Below are 23,377 nucleotides of genomic sequence, written 5' to 3'. Positions count from 1 at the left end.
TAAAACACCCCTTAATCTTGTATTTAAGGGCTCCCTGAACCAAGCTAGTCAGATTCCTGACGACCTCAAGAAAAGAAGGACTGCTGAGCTGAAAACCCCGCAGAGCAGAGGAGACAACAACTGACTCGGCCCCAGCCCTACCGGCCCGGCTCCTGCTTCAAAGACCCTGCCAAAGAAAAGCCATGAGTTTTACAGGACCAGCGACCGCTGAAAAGCCTCCAGGGGACTGCCTGCATCACACAGGACCAAGAAACTTCAGTGGACAGCGGACCTGTCCAACAAGAAGAAAAGGCAACCATCTTTAAAGGGACTTTCACCTCACTTCAGAAGTGTGAGTCGAAAACTATTCTGCACCCGACGCCCCCGGCCGTGTCCAGAGGAACCAACCAGCCAGAGAGGACGCCCAGGCGATTCCAACCAAGTGTCCACCCTGGGCTGACTCTTCCACCCCTCCACGACGACGCCTGCAGAGGGAATACAGAGGACCCCCCTGACCGTGATTGCCCGGGACGAAGATATCCAACGCCTGGCGAAGCACTGCATCGCAGCCCCCAGTGCCTAAGTGACCCCGGGTCCGCCCATTGAGTTCCACTGCGAACCCGACGCCCTGTTTGCACCCTGCCGCCCCCGTGCCGCTGAGGGTGGGTGTTTGGTGCCTACTTGGGGGCCCCTCGGGACCCAGACCCCCCTGGTCTGCCCTCCGAGCTGCGGGTACTATTCCGAGTATTGCTGGCAGTGGGTGTTTGGGGTTGACTTAAACCCCCAACAGTGGACTATCCATAACCCGGAGACTGGAACTGTAAGTCGTGTACTTACCTCTAAAACTGTGCTTTATTTTCTTTCCCCAGGAACAGTTCTGAAAATGCACTGTGAGGTTATTCCAAGGTTAAAGCCTGGAGCTCAATAACAAGTCTAAGTGAGGTAATAGCAATAAAAAAATGCCACCTTCCAAGAGAGATACTCAAGAGGGCAGGTACGGAGGGGCTCAAATGGAGGGCCCATGAGTTGTTTAAGAACAATGTTAAGATTCCATGAAGGTGCAGGTGGAACCCGTGATGGAATTACTCTCTTAAGCCCCTCCATGAAGGCTTTAATGACTGGTATTTTGAATAAAGACGTGTTGCCTATTTTGTAGATAGGCAGCTAGTGAAGCGAAATGTAACCTTATGGAGGTGAATGCTAGTCCAGAGATTAGTAAATGAAGCAGGTAACAGGCAATGTTCTGTACAGTGGCATTGAAAGGACCAATTTGTTTTAAATGACAATAACAAACAAACCTCATCTATTTAGGCGCATAGCATGCTCGAGCGGTAGACAAACTGGCTCCCTTAACAATGGTCATACATTCAGGTGGTAGATTCAGTTAACCAAATACTATGACCTCAGGAACCAGAAATGGAAGAGGGGAGGAAAGGATAGGAAAATATCCCTGACCAACTCATACGTAGTGCGTTGCCCTTGTATAGTGGGTGTGGGAACCTGGATGCTAAGTTTGGGCATTTGGTGTGGTCTGTGGCTGCAAACAGATCTATTCATCTGTGAAAGTATGGAAGGCAGACTTGGGGGTGGAATTCCCACTTGTGGACTTGTTGCTGCATCCTGCTGAGGTCTGCAAAATCTTTGGTCTGTTCCCAGAAAGCATTCCGCTAACAGGTGAATGTTGTGATGTAGAGGCCACCTCCAAATGGTCCCAGATAGGTGAGAATTGTAGAGAATGTCCCCTCCCTCGCCTTGTTTTTGTAGATAATACATGGCTGTCATATTGTCCGTCCGGACTAGGACAACCTTGCCAATTAGGTGAGGTAGGAATGCTTTCAATGCTAGGTAAACAGCTTAAAACTCCTGGTAGCTGATGAGGAGACCCAGGTGTTTGGTGTTCCAGAGACCCTGTACTGTGAGATCCTGCAAGTGTGCACCCCATCCCATGGGTGATGCATCCGTTGAGACAGTGATGTGGGAAACAGGGTCAAGGAAAGGCTGCCCTTGTGATAGGTTGTTAGTATTTCACCACTGCAGAGATTGAGGAGTGTGACGGTCTATCAACACTAGATCTTCTAACTGACCCCGTGATTGACACGACTGTTGATCTACACACTGCTGTAACCGATGCATGTGTAGTCGTGCATGGGGTACTATGCCAATGCATGAGGCCTTCATACCTAAGAGATACTGTGAGTTGTTAATTTGTCTGGAATTGGGGTAAAAACAATTTGAAATTCTGGATTCTTGCAGTATTGCGATTATATTATATATATTATTATTGTAACCTGACTGTGTTGTTGACACTGTTGACGAGTGTTGGCTTTGATAAGCCAATTGTCCATATGTAGACTTTGTATGCCTAGATGGGCTGCTACCCCACTAGGCACTTGGTGAATACCCAAAGTGCAGTGGTCAACTCGAAAGGGAGGACTTTTATAATGTTTGCCAACCACCACAAAGCTGAGATATTTGTGATGTGCTCGAATTGTTGGTATGTGAAAATAGGCATCGTGTAGGTGTAGTGTAGCCGTAAGGTTGCCTTGTTGGAGAAGTAGGACCCGCGTCTTGTAAAGTGACCATGTGGAATTGCTCTGACAGGTTATGCTCATTTAGGGGCTTGAGGTCTAGAACTGGCCATAAAGATCCATCCTTTTTAGGTACCAGGAAGTATAGAGAGTATACTCCTGAACCATGAGGACATAGAGGGACGTGTTCTATAATTCCCATGAGAAGAATAGCTTGGATTTCCTGTTTGAGCAATGTTTGATGTTCCAGTGATAGCCTGTGAGTGTGAGGTTGAACGTTGGGAAGTGTGGTAATGATCTCTAGACAATAGCCGTGTTGGATAATGTCCAACACCCACTGGTCTAATGGAATTGTTTGCCATGTGGGTAAAAAATCCTGGAAACGACCTCCGACAGCAGTTATACGGTCGGGAGGTAGAAGAGGGAAGTCACTACTTGGTGGTCGGGCTTGCTCCACGTGAGGAAGCACCCTTACCTCTGGCACTGTCACCCCAGTAGGAGCCTCCGAAGTAACCTCTTGGAGAAGTATAATGACCTGGAATACAGTGGTAGAAGGAGGAGTAATCGGAAGAGGCCAACTTGGAAGTTCATGAGAGTTGGGGTGGCAAAAGGAACCACAAGGAGTAGGTGTTTGAAAGGCCCCCATTGCTTTAGTTGTCTCCGTATCTTTTCAAATTATTTCTAGTGTTTTATCTACTTGTGGACAGAACAGATGTTCAAAAGGCATATTAAGGACATTCTGTTGTACCGCTGGTTTGAAACCAGAAATCCATACCCATGCATGGCACCTGAGCAAGATTCTGGTGCGGATACCCCTAGCTGCAGTGTCCTTTCAGGACACCTGGAAAAATGCCTTCGTCAGCACCTGGTCAAGAAGCCATCCAATGACAAAGCCATGCTTTCCAACTACAGACCCATCTACCTCCTACAATACCAGGCAAAGGTCTTACAGAAACTAATGAACTGACACCAAATTGACCACCTCAACAACCAACAGCTCTCCAACGCCACACAGTTTGGATTTAGGCTCAACCATAGGACAGAAACAGCATTGATAGCCGCCATAGACTACATTCACACGATGCTTGCAAACGACAGCCTCATTCTCTTGGGCCTCTCTGCAGCAACAGATACGGTCTCAGACCACATCCTCATCAGGCACCTGCACAAGACTGGCATCTAAGGAGGGCTCTCCACTGGATCTTTTCCTTCTTAATGTATAGAATATAAGCTTTCAGCCTAGCACCTTATTCCTCAGAAGCCTGTAAGTTCATCTGAGGAGTGCTCAAGGTTCACAATACAGTCCCATCCTCTTCAACACATACATGACCCCTCAGGGCCAACATCATCTGTGCACATGACATCAACACCAACACTTACATCAAGGACACTCAACTCATATTCTCCCTCATGGACAAGACCTCAAACACGAGAAACAAGTTTAGCGCCTGCATAAGTTGCTAACTGGATAAAAGCCAACAGTCTCAAGCTCAACAATGACAAGACAGAAGTAGTGATCTTCCATAAGAACATCTCACCTTGGACCCACACCAGGAACCTCTGAATAATCATGGACAGAAAAATGGATATGACCACACAAGTCAATGCCATCACTGCATCCTTCTTCCACAGCCTGAAGACACTGAGGACGATCTTCAAATGGCTCACAGCAACAATAGAAAAACTGTGACACACGCCCTATTCACCAGCAAGTTGGACTACAGGAACACCCTCTACACCACAATAACCAAGCAACTCCCTAAAAGACTAAAAACCATCCAGAACTCAGCAGCCTCCTTTTCAACCTCCCACACAGAACTCACATCACGCCACACACCTCAGGAAGCTACACTGGCTTGCAATACACAAATGCATACACATACATTCAAGGCACTATGCAACTTAGGCCCCACTTACCTGAAAGGTTACATCTCCAACCAGCAACCGCCTGCAGGACTCCTGCTCACACACATCACGCATACACAGAACCAGATCAGGATGACGTGTTCTTTTACATCAATCAAAGCATAGAATGGCCTACCACTCCACATCGGAGCATGCTCTTCTCTTTCTGAATCCTGCAAAAAGCTGAAGATCTGGCTTTTCAATTAACCAACCTCTTACGGGCATGAATAAGCATACACACCTGCTCAATGCCATGCTATAGCTTTGTGTCTCAGCTGGCCTGCACACTACAGAATACATCAGCTGAGTTACTGGTACTATTATTGTTCTCAGAAGTCACGCCTTGATGCAATCAAGTGGGTTTTTCTGGTGACCTGCAAGCATACCTAATGGATATGTCCTTCGAAGGTTCCAGGCTACCTGGAGAAAAGGTTCATTGGAGTGGGTATCTGAGTTGGAAAAGGACGTGTGTCCTGTGCTCACTGTGCCACTGGATTCCGGCTAGCCTGGCTGATAAAGGGTGATACCCTGCTACCGGTCCCAGGATGCTTGTTTCCAGTCCAAGGAGAACCTGACCTGTCAGTTCGGGCTGAACTGTTCCCATGGGGTACATGGTTAGGACTGATTTGCATATGGGCTGGGTCTGCAATGGGGTGGCATGGTGAGCGAAAAAACAATTGATTAAACCCTGATCTGTGATTTGGGGGAGGGGGCGGAAGATAGGGGAGTGGCAGTGTTTTACAGGCGTGTGTACATATATTATAGCCTGTAATACCATGAGAAATATTGAGCTAGGCGTATTTGTGTGAAATCTTTTAAGTATTCTGACTCTGACTGTTTGGGTTTGAGGCTGGGGACTGTTGTTATATCTGGCCCAGTTATGTACACCTGTGATGAATGAAACATGGGGCCTTTATACCTGAGACTAAACTGTGTCAACTGTATTGGATTAAATAGTCCTGATTTCATTCCTGCATTCCACTTAAGGATCAGATAAGATATATTTGTTTGCACTGGTGTAGGGTAAGTCTGACCTGATATAAAATGAAATATGCACCAAGCAACTGGTGAGAGAAAACACTTTTTGCACCAGTGTTTTGCTTTGAATGCAGATGCAAAATTGTCCTACTAGTGCCCATATGAGTGAGCCGGACTATAGATTCTAGCTAAATACAATGTTGGATGGCCAAGAATTGTAGCATTTTTTTGACTGGTGCTGTTCCTCCTCCTAGGATTACGATCAATCGCAGGATTCCACTGCTAGAAGCCTAATTTTAAAGGAACTTCACATCTACAAACACAAACACTGGCAAAGAAAAAAAGGATTTGCTTGTAACTGAAAGTGTCTTCTTGAACACTCAGTTAAACATCACAAGTGGACCATCACTCGTCTATTCATAATACCACATAATACCACATACAAAAGCAAATTCAGGAATGAACAAATGAACTTTTAGAAATAAGCCAAACCTTTTCTCTTTGCAATGCTTATTTTGCTCAAAATCGTCAGTTGTGCCCCCAGTGTATTATGAATGTATGTGTCTTATTGCTTCCGAAAGTCCCCCTCTACTTCCCCTACACTCATGTTACCCTTCCTCTTTTCATTCTCATCCTTTCTTCCTTCCCTCAACCACTCTCACACATCCCTCCTCTTCTCACGATTTCCATCCTCCTCTCGTTATAATGCTAATTTTCCTCCAATTATTTTCCACCTCTTTCTCATTCTCATATCCTAACTCTGTTGTTGATTTTCTCCTACCTCTTATACCCTACCGCCTCTCCTAGACTGTAGGGTTTGCAATCGCATGGTACATATGAGAAAAGACAACAGCACTTATAGTGCATAGAATAATGATCTCTGGATTAAGTATTTCTCTATCACAGTTGCAACAGCTATCAATTATTATCAATCAGTGACAATAAAAGAAACACTACTATCTACTGCTCTTACCTGTGCTCCACAAAGGCATCAACAAGTTCCTGTCGTAGACAGCAAAGCTTGTGCCGGTGCTGCTTAGGAAAGCCCATTCTCTGGCACTCCTCTGGCATTTCCTCTCCTTCCATGGGCAAAAAGTTCATGTCTGGGGGAAAAGTACGAAGCAAGTCCAGGATGTAATGGCGACCATCATTTCCAATGATACCTTTACATTCCACAGAGGAGCAAAGCTCCACCTCCTCATTCTTATCATTCAGCACCTTATGTTTCTGTATCTTAAGTGGTCTGCTTGTCTTCTCCAACAGTTCTAAATACTTGGGGTGGGAGACAACTGTTTTGCCAAAGTCTATTGACCCATAAATGACACTTTGTTCCTGCTCACGCTCCAGAATTCCAGGAATGATGGACTGAGCTGTTACTCTGTACCCTCTGTAATCCACCACGACTGTGCCCAGGGTATATAGCCCGTCAACGTCCACAGCACTGTAGGTACGTACCCCATTCAGGTCATTTGTTGGGGCCACAAATGCAGCATTGTCTCCTCCAAAGTCTTTGTAGTGATCGCGGACATCAAACCCCAGGCTGAAGAAGATGTTGTTCCAGATGAACATCTGCATTTTGGTTTCCTCACTTGGGTTAATTGCCATAACATTGCCATCAATGACAGCCATAGCACCTCTAGTAGCAGCAGCTGTGAAATCACTGTGAACCTATGGAGAGGGATAAATTATGCACTTTATTGTGGGTGTTTTATAGACTACCTTTATGTTCTAGTGTTCCTTACGCCTTTATGACAGATAATAGTTCCAAAATTGGTAATTTGTATCTTCTGAAGGATAGTTTTACAGAATATCATCACCTAAACAGGATGGCAAACCAAGAATGCAAATCAAAATATAATCACCCTGCAGGTTATTTGTAAGAAGTGTTTGGAGATCGTAAAGCAAACTCACTCACAAATGTCGCTTTGACCACAGGTTGTTTATTTTTTTTAAAGAAATTCCTAACATACGAAAAAGACTACAGCTAATCTTTACGAGCTGGGCAGATAACTTTGAAAGCACATCACTTCAGTGAGAGACTGGATGATAACATTACCTTGAATATGGCTCGCTCCCGAAGAAGCCTTTCGGGCAGGTTTTTGCGTGGGAGTTCCCTAGTGGTTTGCAATTCCTCATTCCAGTCCCGAGTCTGAAAAAAATGATATTAGTGGTAAAAGGTTCATAGTAAAAGTGTCTCGTCCTTATAAAAACTAAAGAGAAAAAAATAAACATACATATAGCACTATCCACAGCAATATTTGAAGTGTTATAGCATCATAAATAGTAAGGATCTATTGTTTTTTAACTGATTAGTACTTAAAGCACTGACTTCGAAGATAATCCTCCCATATTCAAAGTTGCGGCCTACAAGAGTCACAGATGTCAGCCAGGAGGACTCAAATGACGCAGCACTGACCCTAGGTACATTTATTTATTTGTAGCAGTAATACCTCAATCAAAGAGTTTTTTTTCACTCTTCACCTGAAATAAAATATAATATTTGGAAGACTATCTACAGACATCTTGATCTTAGTTGAAGTTAGGAACCACCAATGTGTACTTTTATGTTTTGTAGTGCATAAAGTAGAGTAGGTGAAAAGAAACTTCAATTAGATGACTATCCGAGGGATCGGAATATCTGCAGTTCAACTGTAACATTCTGAGCAACAATTATCCAAGACCTCTGGCAAAGCTGACAGCAATTCTGAACATTTACACATGCCTGCTAGGCTGATGTTACAATTTCAATGCCCCTTTTGTTGCAAGCATACTTTCCACACATCAAATGACCCACCAGTGCAGATGATGCTAAAATGTAAATGTTCATTGCATACATGTACTGGACTGGCAAAAGTGTGCAATATATTTTATTTGATTTTTGTTGGACGGGTTTGGTAACTAATTATTTAGATGTGATTTCATAGCAATTTAACACACTATACGGATATAAATAATACACCTCTAGTGCTTTTCCACCATTTCAATTTGGCTGTATAACAGAGGTCCAGTAGCAAAGCAATGAGGTGGAGTTTGCTCACCTGGCCCGGTATGTGTTCTTCGTAGCCCAGTCTAGATGTGTACGCATCCTCTGCCCTGACGCAGTCCATGCCGTGCTCTGCCTGGGGTGCAGTCCAGCTGTACAGTTGAAAAGGGGTTGCAATCCTCTCAAATGGATGTCTCTGAACTCTGCAGTGCAATGAAACCAGCTGTCAGACATTTTGGGATGAGAAATCTCTGACTACTGAAAGTAACATGCATATGCAGTTCCTGTTAATGATGGCCATATTTGAACAACGTACTCTGATAACTGTAGGTAAACTATTTTGCACTTTATGTATCAGGTTGAGCTACCAAGGAGTTTTTCAACATCACAGAGCAGCGGTTCTTAACCTTCTAATTTCTGTGGACCACCAATGAATCATTACTGGATTCCGAGGACCCTCAATAAGTCATTACTGGAAGCCGGGGACACTCAGCTTAAGCAATTTCTATGATTTGGACGTCAGAACAATCCACAAAAATAATGATACACCAAGTAAATGCTCAAATATTGAAACATTTTGTGCAATTCATTTTCAAATACAGAAAATATTTTCAAATTATTAATGTTGCTTCCTTATTTGTGTATACTTTATTAATTTTAATTGATTAAATGTAATATTATTTAATTTTGTAAAACTATTGTGGACCTACTGAGTAGGCCACGGGGACCCCTTGGGTCCTCGGACTACAGGTTAAGAACCATTGTCATAAAGGAAGCGGCAGCAAAACATGGATCTCATGCTAAGTTTGCTACCAACTTAGATCGCACAGCAACAGGTAGTTTATCATATGTAGTAACAGATATTGATTTATAGCTAAATATGTTGTTAACCTTATAGAATGTGTACCATGGTTTATAGATTATTGCTATTATGTTAATACATTTTGCTTTGTGCACTTCTCCAAATTGCCAACATGGGTTTTGTAAATAGGAAGATAGTGTCGTGTCGGCATGACTCTGCACTCAAATCAGAAGAGTCTTGACATCAATATAGCCAATTCAGATCAAATTAGGTGAACTCTTTCCTGAGGAAGGGAAGCCTCTCGCCACCACGTCCTATGGACAGAAAGCAAAGGCAAAGAACCAGTGAAAACTTCTATTTTCAGCAATCAGTTCAGTTTATGTAAAAGACTGCATGGGTATTTGACAATGTGCTTCTGCTCTTACGAGCATCACTACCTTATTAATCTACTATGCCGGGGAGTGGGAGCTTGGACCCATTGTCCATGGAAGAAGACTGCTCCTACTACCACAGCACCTATGTACATGCCCTGGGCTACACAGCTGTGAGTGAAGGACAGCACTGTAAACTGAAAACACTCCCCACTCACCATAAATCGCTATATTTCATGTGACATAGCTGAATGGGGGCTAAAATTATTTTCTCTGATGTTCCAAAGCCCATCACTTTTATCCTCATACCTATTCAAAAACGGTATCATTCCTTGCTATTTAAATGCCACGCATTAAAGGCTTCACTCAGGATGTCAAAATGAAATAAAGAAGGGTCAAGTGAGTACTTCTGTCTTGGTTGACTGGTCTGACAGTTTCCTTACTCCTTCTCTCTTTTCAGATCTAAAATATTTTGAGCAATGGGCAATCTGGGGGACCTATGCAATGGACCAAAGATCTAGGAAACATTAATACGCCTATGTCTGTTTTGAAAGTAGCACAATATAGGCCTGCCCAGCAGGACAGCTCCATAGAAGTGTAATACAGTCAAAAAATATACTTAAAGGAAAACCAACTAAAATGTCTTTACACTGGTACTTCAAAGAACTGAATGAGGAACAGAATATTTTATAGGGAATCTGAAAAAATATAGCATCAATATCCTTCTATTGAGAACCTGGCACAACTTTGAACTTAAAATAGCAAACATAGCAAACGATCTTTAATGACACTTTGACCTAAGTGTCAAGTGAGAGCACGAAACAAATAAAGAGTCAACCTTTTTTGGACATTGTGAAATAATCCATTCTCCCACAATCAGATGGGCTCACCAATTTTCTCTAAAGAAAGTTTTTCTAACTTTCTTTAACACAACTACTACTGGATACACCTCTGCCCCAAAGAACATTTTGAATATATATATATATATATATACATATATATATATATATATACACACACACACACACACACACAAACACACATATATATATATATAAAGCCAGGATTCACTTTCACTTTAAAAAAAAAAAAGAAAAAAAAAAAGGAGCCCTGCAGATCTGAATAACCACAAGTCTCCACTCCCAGCAAAACTGTTGGAGTTCTACATACAGTTCCAGCTTAAACACTCTATGAGCTGGAGTAAGGCTTCAGATCATCAGAATGGAACACTGATACTGCAAACTCACAACAAGAACTGCCAAAGCCAATTGGTCTGGGTTTAATGTACTGTCACAGGCACACTGTGAGAGACAGAAATGGATAGAGGGCCATATTTGTAAAGGAGTCACTCTTATAGTTCCATGTAATCATTTAAGAGGCTGTAGAAGGATATACTCAAAAAGCCAATGGTTTTAGGGGAGAGATGAAATCTGCACTGGGCTGAGCCCAGGCATGACTGAAAGCCTCAAGCCAAGGACAGAAAGAGGATGGGGAAGAAAGCGAATGGTTGAAAGAGGAAGACCCAAAGTCCACTCCATGTATACTGTTAACCACAAATGTTTGAGAGCTCAGCTGTCAAACTCTAGACAGAAAAAGTTGATAATCCTAGATGAAGGTCACCATATCTCTTTATCTACTTGAACCTATAAGGAAACACTCTACACATTCTAGATAAAGTGATCCTTGTGTTCTTAGCATTGTGAAAATATCAGCTACCGTCTACACAGTGAACCTTGATACTTTCCTGAGAATTTAAAAAAAAAGAAATGGGGCGGATTGGTGCAGTCCACAGTTGGTTCTCATCTTACTTGAAAAATCAGTGTTAATACATAACTATTGCCATCTCTATCTTGGACCCTGTGAAGATTCAGCAAGGGCTTCCACAAGGTTCTTCCACTTTTCAACATTTACATTCAGCTTCTAGCCTGCGTTCTGAGTGGCTCCAATATTTGATATGATTTTTTTAGCCAGATCTAGTTGGCAGTGTCCTACTTTAAAGATGTTTAATATTTGGCCAAATGCCTAAGGATGTCCGAACGTGGGTGTCCCTCAATCACATAAAGCTTCCACTGTTATCCCCAACAAACTGCCCTGTCCCAATTAAAACTTGGATTAACTCACAGTAATCGACTGTATCCCTTCAAATGGGGAGCAACCCAGAGCTCTAGGCTTCATCTTGAACACCAGCCCGAATTTCAAGCACACTTCAACACAAAAGCAACAGGGGGCGCAATCTCTCTTTAGATGTCTCTCCCGGGGGAATGGAAGGGGGTTGTCAACCTTTATTGCAGTGCAAGATTTCATGCTAGTAATGACATCTCTTCCATTGGTCACGATGGACTACGGAAACAGAATACAAATATAAAGTAACACCTTTATCTAGCTCCCCTCAAAGCAGACCTTCATGCAGCCGCAACCGACTGGCCACTGGCACAAGGAAGTTTGACAATGCCCCAATGATCACATACTCTCTCTGGTGTCGGGAACATCTTTACACTAGCCTGCATCATGCACAAAGCCCTAGTTTTGGGAACCACTAACCACTTTGCTCAGAAACAGACAATTTGTGGTGGACAATATTGGTTTCTACGCAGGTAGAATTTTTTCCTCAAAACACCAGGATTGAAAGAAGGTAAGAAAATAAGGGCCAGATGTAGCAAAGGTTTTTACCCATTCTGTATCTATGGGAAAAAGTGTTTGTACATATGGCCCTAAGTTACTAACCTGTAACTGTGGTTCTCCAGTATTGGGACCTTTCATAGATTCACATGCTTGAATCATTCTCCGTCGTCAAAGTAGGAGTCCCATGGTACATAAAGCAGTATATCAAATTTTTAACATTTAAGTCAAAGGAAAAATACATTCACTTTCATAGCTTATTAGTGTAATTAGAAAAGACTTACAAGTCCAGCCAATCAGGCGAAACCACCCTTTAGAACCCTCAGCACAGAGGCTTGAGTCTCTCAGATTTTCTAGCACAAGTGATGTATTAAAGGAAGAAAAAACATGAGGTGAGCCTCTATGGGGAGGAGGGTGGGTCGCATGTGAATCTATGAAAGATACCAATACTGGAGAACCACAGTTACAGGTAAGTAACTTATTTTCTTCTCCAGTATTGGGGTATCTTTCATACATTCACATGTTTGAATCAGAATAATTAGCAGTAAACATAAGCTATCCATATTTATGCACATATGGAAAATGTCACTTACCCAGTGTACATCTGTTCGTGGCATTAGTCGCTGCAGATTCACATGCTGTGCACATCCCGCCATCTGGTGTTGGGCTCGGAGTGTTACAAGTTGTTTTTCTTCGAAGAAGTCTTTTCGAGTCACGAGACCGAGGGACTCCTCCCATTTCGACTCCATTGCGCATGGGCGTCGACTCCATCTTAGATTGTTTTCCCCGCAGAGGGTGAGGTAGGAGTTGTGTATGCTAGTAATAGTGCCCATGCAATGGAGTGAATGCGTCTGTACATAATGAAGTTTAAAGTAATATATTTACAAATGTACAAATGTTTAAGATCTACTTCTGAACGGCTACAGGCTCCCGGGGAGGCGGGTGGGCGCATGTGAATCTGCAGCGACTAATGCCACGAACAGATGTACACTGGGTAAGTGACATTTTCCGTTCGATGGCATGTGTAGCTGCAGATACACATGCTGTGCATAGACTAATAAGCAGTTATCTCCCCAAAAGCGGTGGTTCAGCCTGTAGGAGTTGAAGTAGTTTGAAATAATGTTCTTAGTACAGCTTGACCTACTGTTGCTTGTTGTGCAGTTAACACATCTACACAGTAGTGCTTGGTAAATGTATGCGGCGTAGACCATGTTGCTGCCTTACATATTTTGTTCATTGGAATATTTCCTAGAAAGGCCATGGTAGCACCTTTCTTTCTGGTTGAGTGTGCCTTTGGTGTAATAGGCAGTTCTCTTTTAGCTTTAAGATAGCATGTTTGAATGCGCTTAACTATCCATCTAGCAATGCTTTGTTTTGAAATTGGATTTCCTGTATGAGGTTTTTGAAAGCCGATAAATAGTTGTTTTGTCTTTCGAATTAGTTTTGTTCCGTCAATGTAGTACATTAGTGCTCTTTTGATGTCTAATGTATGTAGTGCTCTTTCAGCTACAGAATCTGGCTGTGGGAAGAACACTGGTAATTCTACCGTTTGATTCAAGTGGAACGGTGAGATTACTTTTGGTAAAAATTTAGGATTGGTCCGTAGAACAACTTTATTTTTGTGTATTTGAATAAATGGTTCTTGAATATTAAATGCTTGAATTTCACTCACTCTTCTTAGAGATGTGATGGCAATTAAAAATGCAACTTTCCATATGAAGTATTGCATTTCACAAGAGTGCATGGGCTCAAAAGGTGGACCCATGAGTCGTGTTAAGACAATGTTGAGGTTCCATGAAGGAACCAGTGGTGTTCTTGGTGGTATAATTCTCTTTAGGCCTTCCATAAACGCTTTTATGACTGGTATCCTAAATAATGAAGTTGAGTGCGTAATTTGCAGGTAAGCTGAAATTGCCGTAAGATGTATTTTAATGGAAGAGAAAGCTAGTTTAGATTTCTGCAAATTTAGTAAGTATCCTACTATCTCTTTTGCAGATGCGTGTAAAGGTTGAATTTGATTATTATGGCAGTAATAAACAAATCTTTTCCACTTATTTGCATAACAGTGTCTAGTGGTAGGTTTTCTAGCCTGTTTTATGACCTCCATACATTCCTGTGTGAGGTCTAAGTGCCCGAATTCTAGGATTTCAGGAGCCAAATTGCTAGATTCAGCGATGCTGGATTTGGATGTCTGATCTGTTGTTTGTGTTGTGTTAACAGATCTGGTCTGTTTGGCAGTTTGATATGAGGTACTAATGAAAGGTCTAGTAGTGTTGTGTACCAAGGTTGCCTTGCCCATGTTGGTGCTATTAGTATGAGTTTGAGTTTGTTTTGACTCAACTTGTTTACTAGATATGGAAGAAGTGGGAGAGGGGGAAAAGCGTACGCAAATATCCCTGACCAGTTCATCCATAGTGCATTGCCCTGAGACTGATGTTGTGGGTACCTGGATGCGAAGTTTTGGCATTTTGAGTTTTCTTTTGTTGCAAATAGATCTATTTGTGGCGTTCCCCACATTCTGAAGTAAGTGTTCAGTATTTGGGCGTGAATTTCCCATTCGTGGATCTGTTGGTGATCCTGAGAAAGATTGTCTGCTAACTGATTCTGAATCCCTGGAATAAATTGTGCTATTAGGCGAATGTGGTTGTGAATCGCCCAATGCCATATTTTTTGTGTTAGGAGACACAACTGTGTCGAGTGTGTTCCTCCCTGTTTGTTTAGGTAATACATTGTTGTCATGTTGTCTGTTTTGACAAGAGTGTATTTGTGGGTTATTATGGGTTGAAATGCTTTCAGAGCTAGAAATACCGCTAACAGTTCCAAGTGGTTTATATGAAACTGTTTTTGCTGAATGTCCCATTGTCCTTGGATGCTGTGCTGATTGAGGTGTGCTCCCCACCCTGTCATGGATGCATCTGTCGTTATTACGTATTGTGGCACTGGGTCTTGAAAAGGCCGCCCTTGGTTTAAAATTATACTGTTCCACCATTGAAGCGAGATGTATGTGACATGTATGTGTCTATCAACACCAGATCTAGAAGTTGACCCTGTGCCTGTGACCACTGTGATACTAGGTACTGTTGTAAGGGCCGCATGTGCAACCTTGCGTTTGGGAAAATGGCTATGCATGAGGACATCATGCCTAGGAGTTTCATTACTAATTTGACCTGTATCTTTTGGTTTGGATACATGGCTTGCATGACATTTTGGAATGTTTGGACTCTTTGTGGACTTGGAGTGGCAATTCCTTTTACTGTGTTGATTGTTGCTCCTAGGTATTGCTGTGTTTGACACGGCAGAAGGTGTGACTTTGAGTAATTGATTGAGAAACCTAGTTTGTGTAGGGTTTCTATGACGTAATTTGTGTGTTGTGAACACTGTTTTTGCGTATTGGTTTTGATTAACCAATCGTCTAGGTACGGGAACACATGTATTTGCTGCCTTCTGATATGTGCAGCTACTACTGCTAGACATTTTGTAAAAACTCTTGGCGCAGTTGTTATTCCGAATGGCAACACTTTGAATTGGTAATGTATCCCTTGGAATACAAACCTTAGGTACTTCCTGTGTGAAGGATGTATTGGTATATGGAAATATGCATCCTTTAGATCCAGTGTTGTCATGTAGTCTTGTTGTTTGAGCAGTGGGATTACTTCTTGTAATGTAACCATGTGAAAATGGTCTGATTTGATGTATGTATTTAATATCTAGTATAGGTCTTAGAGTTTTGTCTTTTTTGGGTATCAGAAAGTACAGTGAGTAAACTCCTGTGTTTAGTTCTTGTTTTGGTACTAATTCTATTGCTTCTTTTTGGAGCAATGCTTGAACTTCTAATCCTAGAAGATTTATATGTTGTTTCGACATACTGTGTGTTTTCGGTGGGACTGTTGGAGGGAATTCGCGAAATTCTATGCAATAACCATGCTGGATAATTGCTAGTACCCAAGTATCTGTTGTTTTCTCCTCCCAATGTTTGTAAAATTGGCTTAATCTTCCCCCCACAGGTGTTATGTGATGGGGATGTGTGACTTGTGAGTCACTGCTTATTTTGAGGACTTTTGGGGCTTTGGAATTTTCCTCTACTTCTTTGGAATTGTCCCCCTCTATATTGCCCCCGAAAACTTCCCCGCTGATATTGGCTTTGGTAAGTGGGCCTTGTTTGTGATGTTGTGGTTTCTGTAGGTTGTCCTCGAAAACCTCTCCTAAAAGGTGTTTTGCGAAAGGTGCCTCTGCTGTGCGGGGAGTAGAGTGCGCCCATGGCTTTTGCCGTATCAGTGTCTTTCTTGAGTTTCTCAATAGCAGTGTCGACTTCCGGCCCAAACACCTGCTGTTCATTAAATGGAATATTTAGCACGGCTTGTTGAATTTCCGGCTTGAAACCTGACGTGCGGAGCCATGCGTGCCTTCTTATTGTTATTGCAGTATTTACTGTCCTTGCAGCCGTATCTGCTGCATCCATTGAAGACCGTATCTGATTATTAGAGATACTTTGTCCTTCTTCCACCACTTGTTGTGCTCTTTTTTTGGAACTCCTTGGGTAAGTGTTCTATCAAATGTTGCATCTCATCCCAGTGAGCTCTGTCATATCTTGCCAAAAGCGCTTGTGAATTGGCAATGCGCCATTGGTTTGCTGCTTGTGCTGCAACCCTTTTGCCCGCAGCATCAAATTTGCGACTCTCTTTGTCTGGAGGTGGTGCTTCTCCCGAGGTATGAGAGTTTGCTCTCTTACGAGCTGCCCCGACAACTACTGAGTCTGGAGTTAACTGCGTTGTAATATAAACAGGATCTGTTGGCGGTGGCTTGTACCTTTTCTCCACCCTTGGAGTTATGGCTCGGCCTTTAACAGGATCCTGAAAGATTTGTTTTGAATGTTTTAGCATTCCTGGGAGCATAGGTAGTCTTTGGTACTGGCTATGAGTGGAGGTTAGCGTGTTAAACAAGAAGTCATCCTCAATTGGTTCTGAATGCAAGGTGACTTTATGGAAAGCAGCTGCCCTTGCGATCACCTGTGTGTAAGATGTACTGTCCTCAGGAGGGGACGGCCTGGTAGGGTACGAGTCTGGGCTGTTGTCCGATACTGGAGCATCGTAAAGGTCCCATGCATCAGGATCATCTTGACTCATGGCAGTATGAGTCGGGGAGTGCATCAGTGGAGGAGTTGCTACTGGTGATGTGTGCACTGATGGTGGTGGAGAAGGTGGTGGAGTTGTTTTCTTTGCCACCTTTGCCTGTGGCTCCTTGTCCTTTTCGTGAAAGGCAAGTTTTCTTTTTGTTTTAATTGGAGGAAGAGTGGTTATCTTCCCTGTGTCTTGATGAATGTGGAGCCTCCTTTGAGTATAGTCTGGCTCTACAGCTTGAAGTTCCTCTCCAAATCTATGTTTTTTCATTTGTGAGGCTAATCCTTGTTCCTCTGTATAGGAACCTGTTCTCGGCTCCGAGGCTGGATGTTTTGGAACCGAAACTTTTTCGGAGGTCTTTTTAGGCTCCGAAGAAACCTTTGTAATTTTCGGCGTGGTGGTGTCTTGGTGCCGAATTTGTTTGGTGCCGCTGTCACGGTGCAGATATTTCTCAGAGCCGATGTCTCGGGTCCGAGATTGCTGTGTGGCGGTATCTCGACCGGAGTCGGATGACTTCGACACCAGCGTGCCCTTTTTCAGTGCCTTGGCTCGGTCACCGCTTTTTTGGGTTAAGCCATGGCCTGTTGGCGGTGGCGTCCCCTGGGCTCTTGTTGACTTCTCGTGAGTCTTATGTTTCGACGTCTTACTCACGGTCTTCGGCGTTTCTTCGGCCTCGAGCTCTTCCGAGTCCGATTCGTGGATAGAGAAAGCTTCCTCTTCTTCCTCGAAACGCTCTTGTTCTGTCGGCGTCGACGCCATCTGTAGTCTTCTGGCTCTTCGGTCTCTTAACGTCTTTCTGGACCGAAACGCTCGACAGGCCTCACAAGTATCTTCCTTGTGCTCTGGGGACAAGCACAAGTTACAGACCAGATGCTGATCCGTATACGGATACTTGTTATGGCATTTTGGACAGAAGCGGAATGGGGTCCGTTCCATCAGCCTTGAATTCACACGTGGCCGGGCCGACCAGGCCCCGACGGGGGATCGAAAAAACCCCGAAGGGCCACCGGAACTCTTCTAAATTCGGTGTCGATCTGTTGTAACTAACCCGATACCGAATGCAAACAATACCGACGTTTTTTCCGAGATTCTAACTAACTTTCCGACCCGAAACACGGAGCGAAAAGGAACACGTCCGAACCCGATGGTGGAAAAAAAACAATCTAAGATGGAGTCGACGCCCATGCGCAATGGAGTCGAAATGGGAGGAGTCCCTCGGTCTCGTGACTCGAAAAGACTTCTTCGAAGAAAAACAACTTGTAACACTCCGAGCCCAACACCAGATGGCGGGATGTGCACAGCATGTGTACCTGCAGCTACACATGCCATCGAACACACATATATATTGGAGGATGGTGGGTAATGAAATATTGTCTTACCTTATGCAAATAAATTACGCAGAACGGCTTGTCTTACACTGCTGTGTCCATCCTGTCTGTGGCATCTAGGCAGTAGTGCTGAGTGAAGGTGTGGCTGCAAGACCACATTGCCGCTCTGCAAATCTGCTGTAGAGGCACTCCTGGGAAGAGAGCTGTGGAGGTGGCTACAGCTCTGGTGTAGTGGGCTTTGACGTTGGCTGTCGGTGGCTTTCCTGCTAGCTGGTGACAAAATTGTATGGCGATGGCTATCCACCGAGCTATAGTCTGTCTGGTGACAGGATACCCCTTTCTGCATTGTCCATAGCCTACAAACAGTTGATCAGCTTTACGAAAGTTGCTAGTCCTTTGTATGTAAAATTTAAGACTTCTCTTGATATCTAAGGAATGTAGTGCTCTTTCTGCTGGAGTTTGGGAAGAAAGTCTTTAATATTACTGGCTCACAGAGATGAAAGTTGGAGGGAACTTTAGGAATGAATTTTGGATTAGTTCTAAGGATGACCATATCCGATTTAAATTGAAGAAAAGGTTGAGAGATTGTGAATGCTTGCATATCACTGACCCTCTTTGCTAAGGTAAGCGCTAGGAGAAGCGCTGTCTTCCAGGAAATATATTTAAATTCTGCTTTGTGAAGAGGTTCAAATGGATGTTTCATCATGTGCGAAAGTACAACGTTGAGGTGCCATGGAGGAGGGAGTTTAATTGGAGAAAGCAATCTGAATAATCCCTTCAAGAATTGCTTTACTATTCTCAAGGACCATAAAGATGGTGAAGTAGCAGTACAGCGGAATCGAGAAATGGCTGCCAAGTGACCCTTGATGGATGAGTGAGAGAGACCTGATTTTGCCAATTGAAGAAGATACAGAAGTATCTGTTCTGGAGAAGATGTCAGGGGGTGGATACTGGAATCTTTATACCATATACAGAATCTTTTCCATTTCAGTTTGTATGTTTTATTTGTAGCCTGGGCTCTGGCATTAGCGAGCACTTCACAACGGTTTAGTGGAATATATAGGTCAGCAAATTAATTGAATTCAGGAGCCAGGCCGATAACCGAAGAGAAGTCAGGTTGGACTTGGTCCCGATTCATCGTTAGCAAGTCTGGTATTGGTTTCAACAGAATGTGAGGTTGCTGTGAGAAAACTGGCGTGGCCATCTGGGAGCTATCAGTAACAGTCAACAAGGTTCCCTCTTCATCTTTTGCAGAATTCTCGTGATTAGCGGAAGCGGGGGAAAGCGTAAGCATAGATTTGTGACCATTTGATCAAAAATGCATTCAACCTCGACCTTCTCTGCGATTGCCAGCTTGCGTAGTTTTGGCATTTTTTGTTTTCCTTTGTCGCAAAGAGGTACAAACTGGGCTTGCCCCAGCGATGCAAAATACGATCAAGAGTTGCCTGGTTGAGCTCCCACTCATAGCAGGTCGTTGAGGACCTGCTTAAAATGAGTGCACTAGGGTGTTGGATACACCTGGAACATGTCCTGCTCTGAGAGTTATGTGATGTTTAAGTGCCCAATTCCATATTTATTGCACCTAAAGAGAGAGTGCTGGCGATTTTGTATCTCTCTGCTTGTTGAGGTAATGTATACTTGTGGTGTTGTCGGTTCGGACCAAACCTGATGAGCCTTGGATTTTGGTAAGGAAGGATTTGAGTGCTAGGAATACGGCTTTTAATTCCAACAAGTTGATGTGGAGCATAACTTCCTAGGTGGTCCATTTCCCTCTCACTGTCAGGTATTCGAGGTGTGCGCCCTATCCATTCAGAGAGAAGTATGTGGTCAGAACATGCTCTGGGATGAGATTCAGAAATGAGAGACCCTCTGGTATGTTGGGGGGGAGAGGAGGGTCTTCAACCACCATTCCATGGCTCGTCTTGCCGGTGGGGTTATTTGGAGAATATTGTCGAAAGATCTGTTTTTTTGTTTCCACTGGCTGTCTAACTGCTGCTGAAGTGTTCTCATGCGGAGACGGCAGGTTGGTATCAATGGGATGCATGAGGAGAGCATCCCCAGAAATGATTTGTAACTCCGGACAGAAGTGGACTTTCTTTTGCTGAGGCAGAGTGCTAGACCCCGAATCCTCTTCTGCCTGTTCTGAGAGGCGAAAGCTTTTGCTTGTTCCGTATCCCAAACGGCTCCTAGAAAGGTGATGTTGGTTGACGGCATTAGGTGTGATTTTTGGTAGTTGACCGAGAGGCCTAATCTCTGGAAGAGGGACAGGCATGTGTCTCTGGATGCCCTGGACGGTGTTCTTGCTTTTATTAGCCAATCGTCCAAGTATGGAAACACTTGAACTCCTTCCTGTCTGAGGAATACTACCACTGGAGCTAACACCTTGGTGAAAACTTGAGGAGCCGATCTCAGACCGAAAGGTAACACCCTGAATTGGTAGCGGGTGCTTGCCACCCTGAAGCGTAAGAATTTCCTGTGGCTGGGGTGAATAGGGATATGAAAATAGGTTTCTTGGAGATCCAAGGCCGTCATGAAAGCCCCCTGTTTGAGCAGTAATACATCCTGAAGAGTGATCATCCGAAATGATTGTTTTTTCAGAAATTTTTTAAACATCGAAGATAGCTTGCCAGTCCCCTGTTTTTTTCCAGAAGAGGAAGAAGCAAGAGTAGAAGCCAGTTCCCCTTTGAGACTTCAGTACGAGCTCTATTGCTCCCTTGTCTATCATATTGGAAATTTGTACAAGGAGCTCTTTTAGGTGGGCAGGTGGGGGTCTTCGTGGTAGTACCTCTGGAGGGAGTTGCTGAAATTCCAGGGTATGCCCTTTCGTGATATCGAGGACCCATCGGTCTGAGGTGATCTGGGACCACTGGTGGGTGAAGCTGGAAATTCTGCCCTCTATCCGAGTGTCAGAATAGGGGCTGGAGGCAGGCACTTGGTGGAGGTCAGTGCTTTCTGGCTGTGTCCTTGCCTCTATAAGCAGACTCCTCTTGTGGTGTGTCTGTAGGCTGCAGATGGTGGTTGCCGATAGGGCTGTTGCTGACTGGTGGCTGAACGAAACTGGCCCTAGTAAGGCTGGTACTGCCGATATTGGTGCAGAACGCCTCTGTAAGAATACAGTCTTCTTCCCCTCGAAAGGGCTGTCTTTTGAATTGAAGAATGCCCAGCGATCTAGCTGTGTCTGTGTCCGTTTTTATTGATTGAAGCGCGTCATCGATGTGCTTACCAAATCGTAGCTCACCATCATATGGCATATCCAGAACTTTCATCTGAACCTCCAGACGGAAGGAAGTAGCTTTTAGCCACCCGTCGTCTTAGTACTGCCGCTCCGGCTAGCTGGAGGAAATCTGTGGATGACTCATCTATTGCACAGTCTATGATCTTGGCAGAGATGTTTTCTCCTTCTTGTAATATCTTCCGAGCTTCAGCTCTAGAATCTTCTGGAAGGGAATAGATGTATTGGGAGCTGTCCGACCACATCTGTAGGTCATTTCTGCGTAGAATCACCAAGGAGTTTGCTGCCCGGACTGTTGTAGCTGCCATTGTGGAGAACTTTTTCCCTATTGTGTCTAAACGCCTTCCTTCCATATCTGGGGGCGCGGAAAGCAGAGAGGATGGATTTCTGGACGGAGTCAGGTTTAGGTTGATCAATCAAACAGGCTGGTGAATTTTCCGGCGCTTTGTATTTTTTGTTCAGCCTAGGATGTACCACTGGAATGGAAGATGGGGTCTTGTAAGAAAATGCCTCCTTGGCATGGTTACCCTCTGACTTTTTGCCTTTTGCTGATGCCAGTTATGATTGAAAGTGTGCTGGGACCCTGCTAACCAGGCCCCAGCACCAGATGTTCTTTCCCTGAAACTGTACCGTTGTTCCCACAATTGGCACAGCCCTGGCACTCCGGTAAGTCCCTTGTAAATGGTACCCCTGGTACCAAGGGCCCTGATGCCAGGGAAGGTCTCTAAGGGCTGCAGCATGTCTTATGCCACCCTGGGGACCCCTCACTCAGCCCACGCACACTGTCTCACAGCTTGTGTGTGCTGGTGGGGAGAAAATAACTACGTCGACAAGGCACTCCCCTCAGAGTGCCATGCCAACCTCACACTGCCTGTGGCATAGGTAAGTCACCCCTCTAGCAGGCCTTACAGCCCTAAGGCAGGGTGCACTATCCCGCAGGTGAGGGCATATGTGCATGAGCACTATGACCCTACAGTGTCTAAGCAAAACCTTAGACATTGTAAGTGCAGGGTAACCATAAAGAGTATATGGTCTGGGAGTTTGCCAAACACGAACTCCACAGTTCCATAACGGCTACACTGAAATCTGAGAAGTTTGGTATCAATCTTCTCAGCACAATAAATGCACACTGATGCCAGTGTGCAATTTATTGTAAAATGCACCAAGAGGGCATCTTAGAGATGCCCTCTGAATACCAGTCAGACTCCTAGTGCTAGGCTGACCAGTTTCTGCCAGCCTGCCACAACCAGACATGTTGCTGGCCACATGGGGAGAGTGCCTTTGTCACTCTGTGGCTAGGAACAAAGCCTGTACTGGGTGGAGGTGCTTTGCACCTCCCCCTGCATGAACTGTAACACCTGGCGGTGAGCCTCAAAGGCTCATGCCTTTTGTTACAGCACCCCAGGGCATCCCAGCTAATGGAGATGCCCACCCCTCCGGCCACTGCCCCCACTTTTGGCGGCAAGGCTGGAGGAGATAATGAGAAAAACAAGGAGGAGTCACCCACCACTCAGGACAGCCTCTAAGGTGTCCTG

General features: G+C 44.1%; 1 protein-coding gene across 4 annotated transcripts in view; it reads right to left on the bottom strand.

The window, feature by feature from the left end:
- The window catches only part of CLUH (clustered mitochondria homolog), a 231,278-nt gene that overhangs the window by 126,162 nt on the left and 81,739 nt on the right, over positions 1–23,377 (bottom strand). For all 4 annotated transcript variants that reach the window (XM_069227015.1, XM_069227016.1, XM_069227014.1 and 1 more), the window contains exons 8-10: positions 8,429–8,576; positions 7,447–7,539; positions 6,364–7,058 (exon numbers count right to left, since the gene is read on the bottom strand). In XM_069227015.1, the coding sequence (XP_069083116.1) occupies positions 6,364–7,058; positions 7,447–7,539; positions 8,429–8,576 (936 nt within the window). The remainder of the gene's footprint in view (positions 1–6,363; positions 7,059–7,446; positions 7,540–8,428; positions 8,577–23,377) is intronic.

Source organism: Pleurodeles waltl, chromosome 3_2 (assembly GCF_031143425.1).
Source record: "Pleurodeles waltl isolate 20211129_DDA chromosome 3_2, aPleWal1.hap1.20221129, whole genome shotgun sequence".
NCBI classification, from domain to species: Eukaryota; Metazoa; Chordata; class Amphibia; order Caudata; family Salamandridae; genus Pleurodeles; species Pleurodeles waltl.
This window is presented reverse-complemented; position numbering and strand designations above follow the sequence as displayed.